At 48.1% G+C, this 21,674-nt stretch overlaps 1 protein-coding gene across 27 annotated transcripts in view; it reads left to right on the top strand.

Moving 5' to 3' along the window:
* LOC115559596 (neurexin-1a) overlaps positions 1 to 21,674 on the top strand; it is a 225,967-nt gene that overhangs the window by 161,794 nt on the left and 42,499 nt on the right. For all 27 annotated transcript variants that reach the window (XM_030378515.1, XM_030378516.1, XM_030378533.1 and 24 more), the window contains one exon: positions 21,460 to 21,631. In XM_030378515.1, coding sequence (XP_030234375.1) covers positions 21,460 to 21,631 — 172 coding nt within the window. The remainder of the gene's footprint in view (positions 1 to 21,459; positions 21,632 to 21,674) is intronic.

A 21,674-nucleotide genomic window follows, 5' to 3' on the forward strand; every position in this document is an offset into this window, starting at 1 on the left:
GAGGAGAGAGAGAGAGAGAGAGAGAGAGAGAGAGAGAGAGAGAGAGAGAGAGAGAGAGAGAGAGAGAGATCGGGGTTGATTTTCTTTCCAAGCAATACAAGCGTACAGCCCCACAGAGCTTTCAGGCTGCGTGGCTCTGCAGCATTTTCCTCTGAATGCTAAGCTATTAGCGGCTTATTACATGCTGCTGCTGCTCAGAGGTTTTACACACCTTCCATTACCAAGGCCCTCGCCCTCTTAAAACGCAGCACAACATAAAAAACACAGAGCCTCTGCGGTGGTCGGTGAGCCGTGGGGCTACACACGGACAATAACGGGGAGATGGCACACCGAGCCACACATCATTGGTCATCGGTCTCCCCCCGGAGGTGACAATAAGCTCAGTGACTCCTACACGGCCCCCTCCATAAAGACACAACAATTACCACAGAGTGGAACACATCGCATCGCCATCGCCTCCCCGAACCCCAGCTCCTGACCCACACACACGTGCACCTCCAGGGGCGCACGCAAACACACACACACACAAACGAATACACTCACACACATAGCATACGCATGCACGCACAAACGCAGAAATGAGCTTGCCAGCATACACGCACAATAAGGACACATTACACACATACATGCACACACACTCAAGACACACACACACACACACACACACACACACACACACACACACACACACGCACACACACGCACACCACACAACCAGTGGATGGTCAAGACTAAAAAAAACCTTGCCCAGCGAGCCCAGCCTAATTAGCAGCAGCGATAATGACCTGTTGTGAATTATGTTTTTTAATTATACAGTTTTACCGCCCTGTACAAATAAGATCAGTGTTTATGGGGCGAGCTGGGGGTAGCCGGCGAGAAATGATTCAGCCCTCGCTGTCTCCCCGCCCAGCCGAGCTGTGGAGGAATCAACACGCAGAAGCCGGCAAAATTAAATCCGATTCCCGTTGGCATGATGAAGTGATTATATCACAGAGAAATCTACCCCGTGGCAAAATAATTGGGGATATCGCATGCACATGCATGCACAGGCCCGCTTCTACATCCAGACAGATAAGACAGACACGCACTCACACACCAATGTCATGCATGTTTTGAGGCAAATTAAGAGGATCACACACATTGAACTCATGCCCACACATACATGCGCGCACACACACACACAATCTCACATGGCTGTGAACACACACACACACACGCAATCTCACATGGCTGCACACAAACAAACACACAGACACAAAGTCACACACAGTCACAAACACACACAATCACTACACGCACACAAACACCACAGTCACACACTAACGTTGCCGATGGACGTGGGGCAGAAAGGGCTTTGATACGCCCCCCCCCCCCCCTCCCTCCACGCAGCCATGGCGCTCGCGTTACACCTGGACGCCTCTGCTAATGGAAGCATTTTATTGGACTTGTGTACCGCTGGCCTGGCACTGCCGTCCTCTTTATTATTCATTCGTCGGTCTTATTTTCAGATTCAATGCCCGCTCCGCTGGCACTGTGACCCCGCCGTCGCCAGGATAGCGCAACTTCTCCTGCAACACGCCCACGCACACAATGCCGCGTGGCGTATTGTTGGACACGCTGTGGCTCCCCAGGACAAATATACCGCCCACTCGCCTGCAGTCATCCGGGCTGCTAGTCACATATTCATCGGCTCTGTTCGACATATGCACTTTGGTTCTCTCGGATGTTACCGAGGACGTCGTCGCTCTTCCTAGGGAGCCCCTCGATGGGTTCCTTTAATGATACTATCCGTGGGTTTACATGTATAGTGCGTGTTCATTGCACGTGTTAAATAGGTACGGTTAAACTTCTCCCAAATGTTTACTGATAAGGTCAAAATGTGTCCAAAACGATGAAACGGTTCTGGGGTTTGATCCTAAGATATCAACAGACAACGTGTAGCTACACCCGTAGCTATGTTGTGCGTGTGGGCGTGTTTCTACGCCCATAGCTACGTAGCTAGCTACGCCCGTAGCTATTAGGAACCAGCACTCTTCATGTGGGCCCGTATGCGCCGTATACGCCTGCAGCCAGTAGCGACGCCCGTGGGCCCGTATATGCGTTTATACGGGCATATAGTCCATATTCCCAGCGCCTGTTGTAACGAATGTGTGTTTCTAGGACAGCTGTATAAAATCGGCAATACTTCCATTCCAACTGTCACAAGTGGTTCATCCTCCCTGGGAAATAAATTGGCTCACCCTGAACAGAGTGTTTGACAGGGGCCGGAGAACGTGCAGGCAAATCTGACGGAAGACGCTGCTTTTGAATTTTCTCATTATGAGCTAGACGGCACCTTGATTATAAATCTCTGGGCGCACACTCTCTTAACACGTGTGCCTGTGTGTGTGTGTGTGTGTGTGTGTGTGTGTGTGTGTGTGTGCGTGTGCGTGTGGGTGTTACTAAGTGTGCCTGAAAGATCTATGGGAGGATTGTTTCTGGGTAAAAAGTACAAAAGATGTTGTGTATTCCGCTGAGCATCACCAGAAGAGACAGACGTACGACGACAGCAAGTCGTCAGTGCACCTCCTAGTATATGTGTTTTCATCACGGGCTTCACAGGGTTTGGCGGTGTATACATGGACTTTACTGGACCGCCGTTCGAGTGGCCTTCTGTGTTCACGAGGACGGCTGGGAGCATTTAAAAGCTGACACTACATGTCCCTTTAATTAAACACAGCATTTTAAATGGGGACACTCTTTGTCAGTGACGGTTAAAGGTAGGATTAACTTTATGACGCCATTGTGACCTTTTTTGTAGCTTGTTGTTCCACCTTTGATTGGAAAGGCTTGGAAGCGCTTCATATATCATGAAACGCCACGTATTCGAGTGCAGGCCTCTCACGTGTGCACAAAAACACCTTTTTTTCCTAGTAGTAGGGAAAACCCACTATACAGTTCTTTAAAAAGATGTGTCAGGAATATTAGGAGTTACCTCAATTCTTTGGAGGAAATAGAAAAAATCACTGAATGAATATCTCCCTCCCCCCTGCTCCTCCAGCTCCCTTCACACCTCCCCCCCCCCCCCCCCCCCCAATCTATCTCTCCCTCTTATGCATGGCAGCTTCAAAGTCCCCCATGCTGGGCTGATGCTCAGACTGTAGTCCCTTCTCTCTTATCGGCAGGGCTCGTTCAAACTCTTCAATTATTCCCACCTCCCCTTCATGGCGTCACCGCCGTCGCGTTGGGATTCGACATATTGCCTTTCTTCATTATTCCCTTTTTTTTTTTTCTCTCTCTCTCTCTCTCCGAGCATATGGTGCACACCGCACTAAGTACGCGCCGCTAAACTCATCCAGGCCGTTTTAATAGCGGACCTGCCCAGCTATGGCTCCCCGGTGGGTTCAAGGGCGCCTCTTTCTTAACGCTCGGCAAGACTGCGTACCGGTGAGCGTCCCGGCTCTGTCAGAGCACCTCGCCGAAGGGAAGGGCGCTGAAAACGAGGCTCGAACAGGAAGTCACATCCTATATCCATATATCGAGGGGGGGGGGGGGGGGGGGGGGGGGGGCACTATGTCACTGCCCTGAAGCGCTGTACCGGAGCAGAGACATCAAACAGGGAAAGAGTCGATGTTATCTACAACGTTGAAGAGAATACAGTCAAGTAACCGTACAAAATATGTATATCATAATAACAACACGCAATATGAGTATATAGTGAGGAGGAGAATTGGAACAGTCCTTACATAGTAGTAGTATCAGTAGTAGTGCAGTGGTATTAGTAGTAGTATTGATAGAAGTGTTGTGTATTACGACTTGTGTTTCAGTTGGTTTGTATTATTATTAACACATAAGTATTCAAAAATATCCGTCAACCATTTCGCCGCACCTCCGTCGTCCAACCTTAAACGCCTTCCAGTAACTCACGGAGGCCTGGTGTAGTTTTAATAAGCGCCAGTAGCTCAGGGGGTAGTGCAGGCCCTGGTTCGATCCCCGGCTCCTCCTAGGTGAGTGTCCGGCTCCTCACCCTGACTGCTCCCGACGAGCTGGCTGTCGCCAAGCATGGTTGACTCCGCTGTCGGAGTGCGAATGTGTGCACATGAACGGGTGAATGTCAGGCCATATTGTAAAGCGCTGTGGATAAAAGGGCTATGTAAATGCCGTCCATTTGCCATGTACCAATAAGGAAGGCGGTGGCCTGGCTGGCGTTTGATGGGGTTGTGTGTTCCTGTGCTCCCCATGTTCTGCGCGGGGGTCTGGCGCACTCTGCCCCCCCCCCCCCCCCCCCCCCCCCCACCCCCCCCCGCGCGAGTCTCCGCCCTCCGTGCTCCGCGGCGTCGCTCTGTGCACGAGGCCAGCTGGGTCTGCGTCCGCCGCATGTCAGGGATCAGCTGGGGAACACGTTGGAGCCCTGCAGCAGCAAGATGTAAACTTAGCTTGGGTACCGAAATAACGTCTGTGGCTGCCCCCCCCCCCTTCCCAGTGTGCATATGTACGAGTGGATATTTGTATCTGCAACCCCCCCCCATGGATGATTAATGAGTGGGTGTTTATCTTTGTCCACACACACACACACACACGCATATCTATGTATCAGTATACATAAGTTTGTGTGTATACACAGTATATACACCCACACACGCGTGCATATCTATGTATCAGTATACGTGTGTGTGTGTGTGTGTGTGTGTGTGTGTGTGTGTGCACAGTATATACACACATAAAGGCGTGCACGTGAGGGAAGGGGGATGTGAGAGACAAAGACGTATGCTCGTAGGCTCGGGAAGTTAATAAAATGGAAACTGTGTTATGAAGGATAAGAAAAAGGGGTCATAAAATAAAACGTATGTAGTGAATCTCCCTGGTGAACAGCGCTCAACACAGCGCTGAGTGCTCCCCAGGGAAGGCTTTTTAATCTGCAGCCCCTTCATCCGCCCACACACACACACACACGCACACTCACACACACACACACATGCACTCACACGCTCTCTCACACACACACACACACACATGCACTCACATGCTCTCTCTCACACACAAACACATGCACACTCACACTCTCTCTCGCACACACACACACATGCAATTCCACACTCTCTCACACACACACACACACACATACATGCACACTCACACTCACTCTCACACACACACACACACATGCACCCACACACTCTCTCTCAAACACACACACATGCATTCACACGCTCTCTCTCACACACACACAAATGCACTCAGTCGCACTCTCTCTCTCTCACACGCACTCACACGCTCTCTCTCACACACACACACACACACATGCATTCACACGCTCTCTCTCACACGCACACACACATGCATTCACACGCTCTCTCTCACACACACACACACACATGCATTCACACGCTCTCTCTCACACGCACACACACACACATGCATTCACACACTCTCTCTCACACGCACACAATCACGCAACACGCGACCCAGCAATTAAATGGACCCACATTCTGTTCCTCGGAAACACAGAGGTGTGCAAGTCGTGTTCTTGAAGAGAGGAGGGGAATGGAAGCGGTACTTACCTAGTAGTACTTTCAGTATTAGTGGTATTAGTATTAGCAGTCATAGTAGTGTTGTATATTACGACTTGTGTTTCAGTTGGTTTGTGCTGTTCCAGATAAGTGTGTGGAAAGTAAAGCGTTGAGTACGTGAAGAACATGATGACGTGTTTTTGAATGGTTCGGTTCATGTGCAGGGACATGGTTGCTCATATCTTTGCGGTTGAATATTGTTTTGTTAAAGCTCAAGAGATGGTTACTATGGTCCGGATGATACATAAACAAATCAGGTTCATGGAACCTCGTCCACCTGTTTACAACCGCACCAGATAATAATGATGAGAGTGGCCACTCTAATAACTCCCCCGCATCCCCAATCACATAGCGGACCTCCAACAAAAAGCATGCAGGTGAATAAATATGCATCTGGCTTGGGTGGTGGTGGTGGTAGCGGGTGGTGGAAGTGATGTTGGAGGTGGAGGAAGAGGGGTGGTGGTGGATGTAGGGGTTGTGGATGTAGTGATGCTGGTATACTGGTGGTGGAGGTGGTGTAGGGCTTTGAATTTTGTCCAAAAAACCTATTCGAAGTTTGTTTGTTTATTAAGGGAATATTTATTAATGATATTTTGACCATTAAATGCCTTCAGTAAGACCTGGATTGGGCTTTGCGAGGTTTGTTTGCCGGCGTTGCTATGGTTACCGGTCTTGCGTGTTCCAACGGTTTATCAGGTTTCTAATAAATCGCTGTCTAATCAATACTTCATTCATTGCCTCTTCCGTGGTCATTACAATATCATGAATAGACTGCATGGGTTCTCCAACGTCTCTCCCTCTTGTCCTGCCCATAACAGGTTCCAATATTAAGGGCTGCCTAATATTCGTTCGAATTTTGATCGTTTTTTTGATATTCGAATTATATTCGAATAACGAAGTTCGGAGTCAAAGCCCTATGCTGGATATAGTGGTGGGGGAGGTGGTGTTGGATATAGTGGTGGGGGTGGCTGAGGGGGTGGGGTGGTTGTGGATGTAATGGTGCTAGTAGAATGGTGGTGGTGTTGATGGTGGACGTCCTGGTGGTGGTGGAGCTGGTGTTGATGGTGGACGTAGGGCTGGTGGGTGTAGCGGTGCTGGTAGAGTGGAGGTGGTGGAGGTGGAGGTGGTGGTGGAGGCGGTGGTGTTGTCGGGCCCTGCTAGCAGGCAGACAGCTGGAGGTGTCGGAGAGAGAGCGGGGGGGAATAATGAAGAAATCAAAACGTGTTGGATTTGGATTCCAGGCACTCTGTGAGAACTTCAAAGAGAAAGGAATATTACTCAGCCCCTCAGTGTGGTATTACCAAAAACTACATCAGCGCGTGTTTCCGCTATGCTATTTGGATGTAGCGACTCAATCCCTGACATCCGTACGAAACGCAGGGATTTCAAAGGGAATGGTGCCGTATCAAAGCATTACAAAAAGCCATTATCCCAATACTTGCTTGTAGCGTGAAGCCCAACAGCCGAATAGAACCAGGGCCGCTGGCACTGTTGGAGTCATTAAATATCGCCGGTTTGACTTGGGTGACGCCTGGCACGGCGCGAGATCCCCTGATCAATTGGGTTTTCGACAAGTTTGGTATTCCTTTCATTATTTTGTTGCTCCTTGCGTTGCCGGCCCACCTGTCTCTGTGCTCCCGTAGAACTGCTTTACTGCATTGTTTGGCTGAGAACAATACGAAGACGCCAAAAAACAAAATCCTATGTGTGTGTGCTATGCATTGTGCACACACACTATTTTGTGTACGCGCCATCGTACGGAAGACACCAAAACAAAATCCTATGTGTGTGTGCATGTGCATTGTGCACACACACTACTTTGTGTACGCGCCATCGTATGCGCGTACGCGCATGCGATGGCGCGTACACAAACTAACTCAGACTCCCTTTCAATCCGATGCAACAATGGCGATTTTCCGCCTTATTTAAGTGCCTATTACGATAGCCACTCATGCCCGAGCAACGGCTAACGCAACGGCTAAGTTCTCATCAAAGGCTGCCTCGCCGGTCTGACGCGCACGGTATCAGCCCCGGCCGCAGTCGGCGGGCGGGTGGTGTGTGCGTCTCGCGCCGGCGCTCCGTTTGAACGCACGGGGAGCCCGCCGCTCCGCCCCTGCTCAGTGCCGGGGCCCGACGATAAGTCTGGCTTGTTTCTCTTTTTCCCGGAGCTGACAAGCGCGATGCGTTGTTGAAAAGCGGGGGAGACGAAAGGAAACGGGCGGAGGCGGGCGGAGGCCTCTTTGTGTGTGCGTAGCGGTGGCAGCTGTTCATTTTCCGCCCGAGTCGCTCTCGGAGAAGCCAGTTACCTCGCCCCTTGATGAATGCCCCCCCCCCCCCCCCCCATGCAGAGCCATTGGTGCAGGGCCCTGTGAGTCGCTGACAGCCCGCCGCCGCCGCCACGCCAAACCCTTAGCCACGGGGCTCAAGCCTCAGCCCTGTCCTTCAGTGTCGAGGGAATCAATAGAAGTCCACTCTCACTCTCTGTCTCTCTCCTCTCCCTCTCTCCCTCTCTCTTGTCCCCCCATCTCTCTCCTCTCTCTCTCTCTCTCTCTCTCTCTCTCTCTCTCTCTCTCTCTCTCTCTCTCTCTCTCTCTCCCCCTCACCCCCTCTCTCTCTCTCTCTCTCTCTCTCTCTCTCTCTCTCTCTCTCTCTCTCTCTCTCTCTCTCTCTCTCTCTCTCTCTCTCCCCCTCACCCCCTCTCTCTCTCTCTCTCTCTCTCTCTCTCTCTCTCTCTCTCTCTCTCTCTCTCTCTCTCTCTCTCTCTCCCTCACCCCCTCTCTCTCTCTCTCTCTCTCTCTCTCTCCCCCTCTCTCTCTCTCTCTCTCTCTCTCTCTCTCTCTCTCTCTCTCTCTCTCTCTCTCTCTCTCTCTCTCTCTCTCTCTCTCTCTCTCTCTCTCTCTCTCTCTCTCTCTCCCTCCCTCCCTCCCTCCCTCCCTCCCTCCCTCTCTTTCTTTCTCTTCCTCTCCCTGGCCAGAGGCTGCCCACGCTATAGCTTAGCGATTGCGGTAGGCTAATGCTCATGTGGGCTGCCAGGTGAGATTTCTTTGACAGCGCCGGGGTGTCGGGACCATCACCATGGCGATACCTCGCTGTCTCAGTCGGAGCTGAACGGGGGGGGGGGGGGGGGGGGGGGGTGGGAGACAAGGGCTTCAGCAGAGAGGTGGAGTAATGGGCTGTGATGGTGGAGAGCCGGGGAATAGTCTGTGATTGCTATCTGTGCGTCGGGCGGAGACGCGGTAACACGATGTAAACCATGATGGAGCCGGATAGGATGAGGTGGACCTCATTGCTTTAGTCCAGGCCAGTTCCCTAGGAGACGGCCCCGCCGCTCGACCCCTAACGCCTCCAACTCATCGCTGTCTCCCAGCGCTGCCGCCGTGTTCTCCAGCCAGCTTCTCCTTCCCTCTGTATCGCTTTCACCCTTCTCTCTCGCCCGGTTTACTTTCCTTACCCCCCTCCCCCCCCGCCCCCCCCCAACCTATCCACTTCCCCCCAAACCCACAACCCACAACCCTACTTTGATCTGCCTTCCTCTTTTGCTCCCTATTTTCCACTCAATCACTCCTTCCTTCGCTCTCTCTCTCTCTCCGTCCTACCTTGGATCTTTCCCCTCTCTCCCCGCCCTTTCTCCATAAGCAATCGCTTCCCGTATGTCAGTCTCCGGAGCAAGAGATTAACGGCGGTTTGGGACCTTTGGCTGCTTCTGATTTTCTATTATAAAAACCAAGCAGTCGTGGCCGGGCTGTATTTTCTGTACGGTGTTGTCGGTGGTGTTGTTGCCTGCTAGAACTGCTGTGTTATCATTGGAATTGGATGTGTATATCATGACGCATGTATAGCATCAAATGGAAGAAAATGAGACTGTCTGTGTCTGTGTTTCGCAGTGGTGCCTAATTGCTGCATAGATTATCTTTGCGTGTTGCAACGCCCACCCTTAATGTTGCGGCCACTGCCTGTTTTAGTGCTGTACTTGAGAAACAGTGAGCATAACGCATTTCATGTAAAATGGGATTAATGTCCAACAAAAAGCGTATGTATTATGTATTCGCGTATTTTCCTTATCGAAACGCAGTTGGATACACGTTTTAGTCCTTACGTATCATCAATGTTAAGAAAGTCTAGGGTATAAATAATTCAGCAGGTCCACTAGTTCATAGAGGGATGGAGTGAAATTCAAATCTGTATTCTTAACACTGAAAGCTTAAATCAGGTGTGTCCTGGAAAAAAAGGACACTCTAATGTTCCTTCTAATGTACCTTAAAAGGAACGTTCTTTCAACATTTAGAAAGCTCATCTCATTAAAACCAAGGGCTCTCTTCTCTTTATATAGTCAGAGGGAAAAGGCAAGAAGGGGAAATTGCTGGACATGGCTTATCCCTGACCTTGTTTTTGCATATTTATTAAAGTATGCAGCCCTTTGTCACCCACCTGATCCAAAGATGCATTGGTCATCAATTTCACCATGATGAATTATGGAGGAATATGTTAAAAAGAGGACCACAGTACCAATTAGTGAGACGAGAAACGTGTTTGTATGCGTGTGGTTGTCTTGGGTGTGTGTGTGGGTTAAAAAACAAATAATAAATACTATAAACTTATTTAAATAATAATATAAATGTAATACACTTAATTTCCTCCGGGATCCACAAAGTCATCTGTGTCTGGATAGTTCCGGAAGCTTCACTGTTCCATAGGAGCGTCGCCAGTCCCCAGCTAGAATGGGAAATGGAGTTCAGGTGTGTCGGTCATTCACGGGAAGATCACATTCAAACACTTGTCCTCTCGCTAGCCACGCAGCTCAGGCTAACTCCCGGTGGACGCAGGCCAACACAGACCGTACGAACAACAGGGCAAAGGACGCAGAGCGCTACACAAACGTCCAGAGCTACAGGAGTAGGAGATCGCGTAGGAGAACCAAGTGAGGCTACGACGAGTGGAGGGAGAGAAAACACGTTGGAAGTAGTAAGAAATAAAGCCAGGGTACACCGAGGTGTAGTGGTAGAGCAAAACTAGGGTGTGTGTGTGTGGAGGGGGGGGGGGGGGGGGGGGGGGTAACCCGGTGCCTAAGGCCCGACGGCACCAGTCCAAGTATCATACTCTATTAACATCCCAGCCCAGCACTAATTCTCAGTCTATTTCAGACCATTAATTATGCGCGCCATCAGTTCCAGCTCACTTGGCCTGACACAAGTCTTCATCACAATCCCCCAGCCCCCAACGGTTCATGTTTTACTCCAAAATCATCTGTCGTTTACATATTCATGATGCTATGGAGAGGGGAAATTACACTTTAAGTTTGTGCAATGATGGAGCTGCTGCTATAAGGACATAGAGGGAGCCAAATGCATTCTGAGTAAGCGCTGTTTAAGCTTGGGGATGCGGTACACTCCTGAAACTCCCGTGGTCTCTATATGAGGACAGTTTGTGAACGTTATTTCACCCGCAAACCACAGATCCGGGGTAGTACCTTCGGGGGTTAAAGGCGTCAGCAAAACACAGAGAGACGCCAAAGCCGACCCAGTTTTCTTTTCCTCAGGCTGTGTACCCAATCTAGGAATTGTCCCCGATGCAGAAATGTGCGAGTTACACGTGGAAACAAGGTTGTCAGCATATTAGCCTCTTCTCCCTTGGTCAGGCCAGTTGTCTGACAGTGCTGAATGTAAGTTAGTGGGTTAGGGGTTTCTGTGCGCTATTCTCTGAGCTCCGCCGTAGATGATGCCATCTTGGATTTGCCCACATCAACGTGTTTAGACCGAAGCATTGTATGTGTAGTGCGTTGGATCACTTTGGAGGCCGCTCCGCTGTCTTGAGTTTCAGCACTGGGGAAAGTATTTGTGTGATGCAACTCTTTTGTTCCCCTTGCCGGGATAAATTTCCTCTAATTAGAGAATATGTAATTGCAACACCTCATAGTTAAACGACCAAAATATGTCAATAAATGAGTTCTAAATACCATTCAGCCTCCTGTGTGGGGCGGAGTTGAAAAGTTCACCGCCGACCTAACGATTATCGATTGATGCATATCAAAATGACAAACGGACGTGGAAATAAATGAAAGTGTATCTCGAGGGGTTTGTGTGTGTGTGTGTGTGTGTGTGTGTGTGTGTGTGTGTGTGTGTGTGTGTGTGTGTGTGTGCGTGTGCGTGCGTGTGTGTGTGTGTGTGTTTGTGTTTGGGAGGCAGGGCTGATCAATGTTTACCCTTGTACACCAACCGGTGTCAGTCGTACCAGCCCCACCGCGCAGTTCATCGATTCAACCGGTTAGACACAAGTAAACAACAGCAAACAAAAAAAGAAGCACACCAGCCTTCGCTCGGCAACGGTCGAAAATAGACGGCTCCCACTTGACATCGTCGAAACTGTCAAGTATTTTGCGCCGAACGGCTTTCAACCTCGGACGTCTGTGACTACAAATCCTACTCCCCCCCCCCGTGCGCTGCCTTCCGGAACATTAGCATGTCTGCGAGACGCGCGGCCCGGTGAGACGCGCGTCGACAGCGCGGTACAAAGCGCCCCGGGATAAAAAGCCCGCGGTCAGCACCGCCGCGGTTTGCCAGACGTCCACACTCCTGTCTCTCGGTGGCAAGGTGTCATGGCCGCCGTCGCCGTCAAGCGCTTCTCCTTCACGCGGAGGCGCTGTCAGCCCCGCGGTCTGACGGGCGAACTCCCTTCCCGCGCGATTGCACGCACCTCCAAGTGCGGCTTTCACACCTTCACGCTAAACGACAGGAGAGAATAATTGGAGCCGATCTATATCGGCGCTAAGTCGTAGGCAGGCACTTGGGTTATCCAGGATGATCGTTTATGTTTGAACGCCCACGTTGAACATGCACTGTTACACTTGACACGGAATTAATAAAGTATGTATCGCGTACGTACGCTTTTTGTTGCTCCTAATTATCACAAATTGTCTCAGTTTATATGATTACACAGAGGGAATGGCTGACACTTTGTTGAAGTATGTGCGGTGGGGGTGTGGGTGTGTTGTGGGGGTTCGGGGAGGGAATCTGATTTCTTCGGGGCTCCATCTTGTTTTAGCGGTTTTGTAACGATCGCTTCCCCAGGCTGAACTGCTCACACCGCCTTACGGCTCCAACAGGCACTGTGTACAAGAAGCGAACGTCAGAAAGACGGAAGGATGGAGAGAGAGAGAGAGAGAGAGAGAGAGAGAGAGAGAGAGAGAGAGAGAGAGAGAGAGAGAGAGAGAGAGAGAGAGAGAGAGAGAGAGAGAGAGAGAGAGAGAGAGAGAGAGAGAGAGAGAGAGAGTCAATGTGAACAACAACAACCGAACATCAGAAAGACAGAGGAATGAGGAGAGAGGGACAGGGAGAAAGGGAGGGGAGAGAGAGAGATAAAGGGAGGGGGGAGAAAGAGAGCAGGCAGACAGCTTGACACAGGACAGGGGAGTGAGCTGAATTCCACATTTTTCCGGCGTGAGGTGTGAGACTCGAAAGGTGGTGATGGCTGGTCTCCACTGCTTGTCAAAACAAGACGAGACTAACAAGAAAAGCACACCGTCGGAAATGCACTTTGGATTTATTATCAAGACGTATGATAGCTACACGCTCCAGAAAGGCTTTCGACAGCCAATCGATGTGTTTAGTATGTCTGGTCATAACTGGTGCCCTGATCAAAAGGCTTCATTCCTTTGCATGATGTGGATAATATCCTCTTGCCATTCAGTCCCCTGGTCGTAACCGTGCAGACGGTGCTGTTGTTTACAATCCCTGGATCCATGTTTGGTCGTAGTCCTGTCAACATGCTAATGACCCAAAGGGTTTTTACCAACGTTGAAGCTATTAAAGTTGAAAGGCCATTACGGTGTCATGATATGATTTGAAACGACGTGCTCCTCACCCCCACCAAATGAGTGAGATTAACGGCTTTAATAGAGTGTCTGAAATCTGTTAATCACACATATTTTATCACTTGGGAGATCTAAGATATTCAAAGAGAAACCTTTTGAAAAATAAATGGGAAGATAATACAAAATAGTATATAATAACATTAGTAGTGTGTAAAAAGTGAAGATAATAAAGATATTGACATATATAACAAAATAAATGAATAAAGAAATGAATAATATGAATAAATACCCCAAAATAACTTGGGAAATCTAAGGTTGGGTTAGGGTTTAGAAATAAGTTGACTTTTAAATCCAGTTTTTGAATTAATGAATAACTATTTCCAACAGTAAATCAAAACAATGATTCACTGCTCTTCTCCCGGCGCTCGTGGCCTCGGTTAAGTCTGAGAACGGAAAATGGATATTATATTACAAACACTTATCGTCCAAATGAATTTCCATTTGTTTTCTTGTCTTTAACTCAGCCCCATACTACTTTGTCTACTCTTAACTTTAACAGGCCACAAGCAGGGAAACGGGGCCAGGGAACCGCTTAATCTGATTGTGGAATTACGTTTTTAAAATAACATGAATGCACTCGTAGTCCTACTTTAGCTCTGGAAAATGTGGGCCAACTCTGCAGCTCTTTCTCTGAGGGTTCAGTTAAGCACAAGCCTTGTCAACTAAACCGCTACCAGCGCTAGAGCCCTTTAATTAAATCCACTGTTTGTGGATGAATTGATCTTAACGTGGGGAGTAAAGGGGGGGGATGCAGGGAATGGCTGAAGCTTTGTGTTGTGACTCATTAAACCAGACCAGGAACACAAGTGACAAACGCGCATTAACGGGAGAGAGATCACCAAAGAGCCCTCCACTGTAGTGAGAGACACATGGACGGCGGGAAAATAAATAAATAAAATAAAAGAGTGCGCTCATAACAAATTGGACTGATGGGAAATAATGTGGGAGCACTTAAAAAAAAGAGAAAAGTCATCCATGAAATTACTTGTTGCGTCCTTTAAAATATCTTGATTGATGGTGGCAATTTTAAAGCATGGTAGCTTTCCAGATTCCTCGAGGGAGTGCGATGGCCTTATGGGGTTCTGGTGGCGAAGAAACACAACAAAAATACATCCCTTCAGCCTTCCATGCATTCTCCTCCAACAGCAGGTACTCAAACAGGCCATTTTTTATAGTGTCTTGTCGAATAGTGGTCCCACAGATTAATTAACACGATGCGTTTTACAGGCTCAAACCAAGAGCCTCCTTCTGTGCTTGTTTCGGAGGGTCTTGAAGCCAGAACGCTACACCGCAGAGTCCCACTATGGAAATCAAATATTAATACGACGACCACTCCTCGCGTTGAAAGGTACTCGTGGAAGCGGCGGCATCAGGAAATAATGAATAGAAGGGAATCGAAAGTGAACAGCACATACAGCCAGCCAACGTGGCAAGGACAGAGTGTGCAGTGGTCATAGTATGATCAATAAACAACCGTGGTAAATAAAGAGGGAGTTCTTTTGAGTCGGTGGAAGCGGAAGGAAAACACGATGGAACACCACAATATGATTACAACGCCAATCAGGCTGGAGGGATGCGTAGTACAACGCTGCTCCACGTGAAGGGGGCCCTTGGAGTGCTCGAGTGCGTGCGCCGCTGCTGAAAGTGGGTTCCCGTTTGCCACTCCAATTCCAAGGTTGAGAGTTAAGCCTTCCTGGCGCTTGAACCCTTCCTCAGTGCCTATTGATCCACGACCTCGACGTTGACTCCTGCTTTTAGTCGTCGTTGAACCACACCTGGCGACAAGGAGGTTCGGCTGCCATGTTCGATGGCGAGGCTCTGTGACGCACCTCCTCTCGTTTTCACCGCTGTCATCCTCTTCCTCATCCTCTTCCTCATTGGTATTGCTTCCAGTGGTCTTGTTCTCCTTTTTTTTATCTTCGTTTATCTTTGTTAATCTTCCTTCGCTTGTGTTTATTTGTGTTTCTATGCACACTTTTGCCAGTGCACTGTATGTGGTATATGCAGTATATAATTATATGATCCAATCACCTTTGGTGCGTGTCTGCGGCTTTGTGGCTTTTTGTTATCATGGCAGCGATAGTCATACTCATCATGTTTTCCACAATGAAGGCCGATATTCAGTTAAGCTGATCTCACGTAAGGGTTTTTTTATGGTGTAGGTTTCTTTATCTTAATAGAGCCTCTAAGGGTTATGCAGGATTTGTTTTAGCCACGGTCAAACTAATTAACCATACAGGAAAGATATTAAATCCTTCCATTACCCAAACACAAAAGACCGTTAACCCTGATAATGAACAGCAGTAGAATAAAAATTATTAATACTTTTAATTTATTAATACTATTATTAATGTAATTTTAAATTAAGGAAATATAACACGATAGGAAAACTATGAAATAGATGTGAATTAGTTTTTGTCGATTTCTGTGTGCCTGCGCGTGTCTGTGTGTTCCATTTGCCCATGCCACATTTCCATGTGCCACTTTTCAGCCCTCCACATTGCCCACAAAACAGGTCATGTCCGGGTACAGGCCTAATACAAAGAGGTACCCAGAATGCATTGCAAATGTTATTCTCAAGCAGCAGAAAATAACTGCTGGCTAGTATCCAGCTTTTTTTCTGTTAAGTAAGTTCCATCTAAAATGTACAAATACGTTTAATTACGCCTCCACAAAAAACTTCAAAGCCGGGAAAATGCACCTGCAGAGTATATCATTTCTTACTCCTGAGTAATATTTTCCAAAATAAATATTCAGGGGTTATTTGTGTAGAAAATGCCAAGATACCAGCGGTGGCATTCATTTTTATGACTTTAATAAATTAGCATTGCACGCAAAAACCTCCCAGTCGATACGTCTATATCCAATGCTGCTATGCGGGATTATGTGATATAGTGTTACGCGGAAATCCTAAAATGTAGTGAATTTAGCACGAAGTAGATACATCAGGCGCCCACATCTTGCCAAAGTGCTTATCACACGCCTCATTGTATATCTATCACGCTTTATGTCTCTTGAGGGGCATTCACCCATCTAGTGCACTCCAAAATGAGAGGGAGGTTTAAGGGAAATTAATGGGACATACCAGTGAGTCATGACTCAGTCCCCTGCTTTAAGGCATGCCTTCTTCCCTCCCCCAGCCTCTCATACGTGTTTTATTGTGTTGTCGTTGTGTTGCTGATCAAGCCCCTTCATTTTGTTTTGCTAATTTGACTAATGTGGCTAGTCCTTGCATGGGCTGTTTCCTCGTCCAATATTGGGTGGATATCGATAGAAAGTGTATGAGTGTCCTCGGAAAGGAACCAAGATGAAGGTCGTATGGCCCTTTAACCGAGTGCCGACTGTCAGAAGCGGACGGACAATAGAATAACTGGAAACCCGAATCGATTTATGTGACTGGAAGAGAACTCAATTTCAGATATCTGTTCACCTCACTTGATAGACATTGTCGCACGAGGGCCAAAAAGGAGCAAGGAGAAAGACTATCTAGTCAGGCTGCAAATGTTAGCTCTAAGAAAGACGAGGAGGTTTATTTTTTCTGTTCCTGTTACAGGAACAGAATACCTAGCTGAAAGGCCTGTTAAACGGGAATATGTTTTGCATCAATGAGAGGGTGAATACAGTTCATTTGCTAATCTACCCAAAGTAAACTGTAGAAACTTTCTTTAACATTACTTTGGTCTTGTGTTGTGTCACACCAGAAAAAGGAAAATTGAATCGTTGAATTATACATAAGCGGGGACTGGCGTACTCAGATTACTCCCTGCTTTAATGGTAAAAAATAAGACTCACCTATTGTTTTCTCATTCAGGATTCCTGCTTTAATACAGCTGCTGGCTTGATGGGTTATTAACTGGAGATATTTGATGAAGCTCCCTGCAGAAATGCACTTGATGGACTCTCTTCGCAATAGAAACAATATTCGGGCAACTTTACAGATAATTAGGCACTTTAGCTGGCAGACTTGATTTTAAAATAAGCAAAGCTTCCAGAGCCTGCACTTAAACCCTGGTTCTCAGTGGGTTCAGTAATAGGGGGGTGGTGGGGTAAGTTGAAAGAGGGGGGCTCCTCCTTGTGCAACTTCACTTTACAGCTCATACTCTGTTTTAAAAGTTGAATATCACGCAGCTACCCCTGCGTGTCTTTTCCTATTCCGTTGATATCACTCCTCCTGTAATTGCACACGTCCTGTCCCAGAGGGATGTAGAGGGGTTACTGTCAAGTGTCACTTCAGGGAAAAGGACATCCTGAAGTCGATTTGTTTCTGCTTCTTGAGAATGTGTGACGGAAGGTTAAATGGGTGATCCAAGAGTACACAGTCCCTATTGGTTTCAGAAGGCTAACAGAAGATATCGCATTGTCTCTTACATTTTCAGACTGTAGTTTACGGCTCACTATGGCTTTTAACTTTAGTCCCGTTCCTCGGTGCAACATTTGCACAGAGTTAAAGAGTTTTAGTGAGCGGGAACCACCCTCTCGGGTGTGTTTGTTTACGTACGAAAGCATAATGATGTGTCAATGATGCTACTCTCTTGTTGTTCCCGTGCATTTCTGCGGGAGCGTCTGTGTGCTTTGATGGCGAGGATGTGAACCCAATGCAAGCAGTGTAAGACAAAAGGGGCGGGAGCCCCTATTTCAAATCTGCATGTACAGAACGTAGCATATGTAAGTCGCAGGCTGTGCGGTACAGAAATATGACACCGTTGAGCAGTTTTCTCTCGCCTAATTACTCCGTAGCTGCTGTAAATTTCATTAACAAGCTTTGCCTTAAAAAGCCAAAAGAAGGCAGCAGAGAACTGTCAGGGGTAATTAAAAGATAAGGACGGCAGAAGAGAAGGGGTAGTCGTCCCCATTTAGGCTCCTTGAGTCATCAAGCTCCCACACACACGCGCACACACATGTACGCACACGCACACACAGACGAGAAGCCATGACGAAGGTGTCCTGCCACCTGCCCACAGACCCCGGCGCTGACACGTGAGCCCGGGGTGGAAAACTCGCAGCCGCTCGGCGGTCTGCGGAGTCGCCGAGATATGAAATGTGACGGGTGCACAATTATTGTCGACGTGAGTGACTCGTAAACAAGCCCAGCGCTCGGAAGATCCGACTCTGGGGAGAGGCATCTTTTTAGGTCGCATTTTCTCTTAGTGTGGAATTCTGTGTGTTAAGTTGTGGAAATCCATTAAGCTAAGTAGCTCTGTGTTTCTATATCGAGTGCAAACTCTGTAAAAAACCGCCTTAATGCCCCGTGTATTTTTCCACTGCAGGATCTTAACCTTCCAGGGGCAAGGAAGCATAGAAAATGAGAAGGAGGCGAAGGGGGGAAAAAAAACATTATGGAGGAGAATTGCGGATCAACTTCATCAGTTAATTAAACTCTATTTCTGTTTGAAGAGCAATTAATCAAGGCGGCGTGCCGAGTGTCAGGCAGGGCTGAGTTCTTTCGGGTGCGGGTCCGGGCACGCCGTCGTGTCCCAAAGGGGGAACAGCCCAGAAAGCGGCGGTGGCGGTGTCTACGGGGTGAGCGGGCGTTGGGGCTGGGGGCCCGGGCGTGATTCGCTTGGTTTACATAAGCAGCTATCAATCACCCACTGACATAAGCCCGCTCCTTATTACAGCTTCAGGATTAGACTCTGCCCGCCGCTGCTGGGGCCAACGACGCGTCTAAGTGCGTCCTAAGGAAGTTTAGGGGGGGGGGGGGGTTGGGGTCTCGTGCAAAATACTGGATTATATTTTAAGATAATGAGATTTATGCTCCAAACCAATTGCCGTTCCCAATCTCAGACAGGCAGACGCCATGATGCTTGCGGTTTATCGGGTCCCAGAGGTTCGTCGTGTAAATGCGTGTCAAGTGTTTAACCTCGTGACACCCCTCCCCATCCCCAACTCCCGTACGACTCTACCACTGTTTTGGTATTTTCGTCGTTGGCCCATCAACTACCTCCTCCTATCTCGGATGTCTAAAGCAGACATTTCGAATAAGTTTGCAATTTCTGACTTAATCCGGTGAATTTATTAATGAGACCGTAGGGAACATTAAAAGTCAATTGAAGGAGGCTATTAAAAGCAGGAATTTAATTGGTTTAGTCTCAGCTGCTTTTTTTTTCCAAGAGCAAAAGTGCTATAAAGCATTGCATTAATGTGTTTCAGTGACTAATAGTCCTTGAAAGAAAATTCCCTTTCATACTTAAATAATATATTCTATTCTCAACTTGAGGAATACTCTAATGGACTTCTTATAAAGAAATCCACAAAGCACTGCTTAAAGTATGTTCGGATGTATTTGGCAGGGTGTCATGAGGCCCTCTCATCGTGACAATGTGTTTGATGCACTACGAAATTGTTCCTAACATAAGCGTTCCTAACTCTTAAGGAAGACAAACGATGTTATTTTCGATTAAAACTATCACTCTCTACACAAGTATCACACAGCTCCTTGGCCAATCCTGCTAGTATGCCTCCCATGTAATCGGCACAACTCGTAGCGGCCTTGTAGTGGTCAGTCCCTCTCCCTTTCAACCCACCTCACCGTGCCATTTACAAAAAGAGCCAGGAGTCTTGAGGAGGCTAGACGTCTCTTTGCTGTGGTGGGAGGTCTTCAGCTGGAGGTGCACTATGTGAACCACTGGCTGGCGGGCAGCTTTAAGGTGATGCTGTGGATGTGACTCAAACTCCTCAATATGGGCGACTTCCCTCCTGAAGTAGATTACCACTGATACAGGGCTCAGCACACTCTCACTCACACACTGCCAGCACCCACACTTCACCCTCGCACATTGGTTTGAGTTTGTCACACACACCCAGAAGGAAGACAGTGCTGCATGGTTAGTAGTCACTGTGGCACATATCCTAGCGCTTTATTCTGGGGTTTATCCCTTTTGGAATGGAATATCTGTGTTGTGAGTCCTGTGGCTTGATCCTTATCAGAGGGTGTAATCTGCGTTGAAATTACATTCACAGAGCATTCAGTTGTCCTGGATTTAGTAACACGGCGTGACACGTTACAAATGTTTTTAATTGCGCTTTTGCTTCTGGCTCTGGAGGAGAACGCTATGCTTGTTCTGCACTTAAAGAGGGGTGTGTGTGTGTGTGTGTGTGTGTGTGTGTGTGTGTGTGTGTGTGTGTGTGTGTGTGTGTGTGTGTGTGTGTGTGTGTGTGTGTGTGTGTGTGTGTGTGTGTAGGGAGTGCATCTAGGGGTGTATATGTGTGTGTTAATGCGTGAGTTTGCAAGTTGGTGCAGGAGAGGGGGCAAGTGAGAGATACAGCGTGCAAAAGGGAGAGAGAGAGAGAGAGAGAGAGAGAGAGAGAGAGAGAGAGAGGGAGTGTGATGGTTATGTAGCATGGCGGTGCTGACTGGATAATGGCATGCAGAGTGCTGCGCCTTTAGGTGGAGCCTCCAACCAGATGCTCCCTATCCCTGCTCCTCATACACAACGAGCAGTAGAGAGAGAGAGAGAGAGAGAGAGAGAGAGAGAGAGAGAGAGAGAGAGAGAGAGAGAGAGAGAGAGAGAGAGAGAGAGAGAGAGAGAGAGAGAGAGATATGTACGCGACCCCAGCTGGATTAAACATAAGGTTTCAGGCTACCTGATTATGTTCAGAAACATGGGTGTAGTGTATATCACTGAGAAGGCAAAGGCTTCTCTGGTTGCAAACCTCCTCTGAGATGCCCCCCCCTGCTCTGTTTGACATGATTACACTGTTGTCATGCTCTCTGTGTTATGGCAGGAGGGTTTCTCTGCAGTTCATGTGAACTGCAGAATTTATCCTGCACCGATAAATTCAAATCCTCATCCTGCTATTTATGCTGGCCCAAAGTGATGTTGAAACTGGTTGTAATTTGGTAGATTGGAGGCCAACCGCCCAGGCCCCCTGCAGTTTCTATCAGTGGGACTGTATTCAAAGAAGGAAAAAATGTATTCCAAAAAAAAAAAATTGTGCTGGAGGCAAATGTGTTTCTTTCATTCGGTCGGGTGCACCGAAACAATGTATTTGTTACCAATTATTCAGGATTTTATCTGACATGTTTTTCTCCTCTGTTTCCAGGAAAAGGGGAACATCGCAGTGGTGTTCAATGTGGGGACCGAAGACATAAACATTGAGGAGAAGGCAAAGTTTGTAAATGATGGGAAGTACCATATAGTGAAGTTCACGCGGAGTGGGGGTAATGCCACTCTGCAGGTGGATGACTTGCCCGTGATTGAGCGCTACCCTACAGGTGAGTGACCCAGCCTCTCCTCCCACTGAATCTCTTCTTTGTA

Source organism: Gadus morhua, chromosome 15 (assembly GCF_902167405.1).
Source record: "Gadus morhua chromosome 15, gadMor3.0, whole genome shotgun sequence".
Classification (NCBI taxonomy): domain Eukaryota; kingdom Metazoa; phylum Chordata; class Actinopteri; order Gadiformes; family Gadidae; genus Gadus; species Gadus morhua.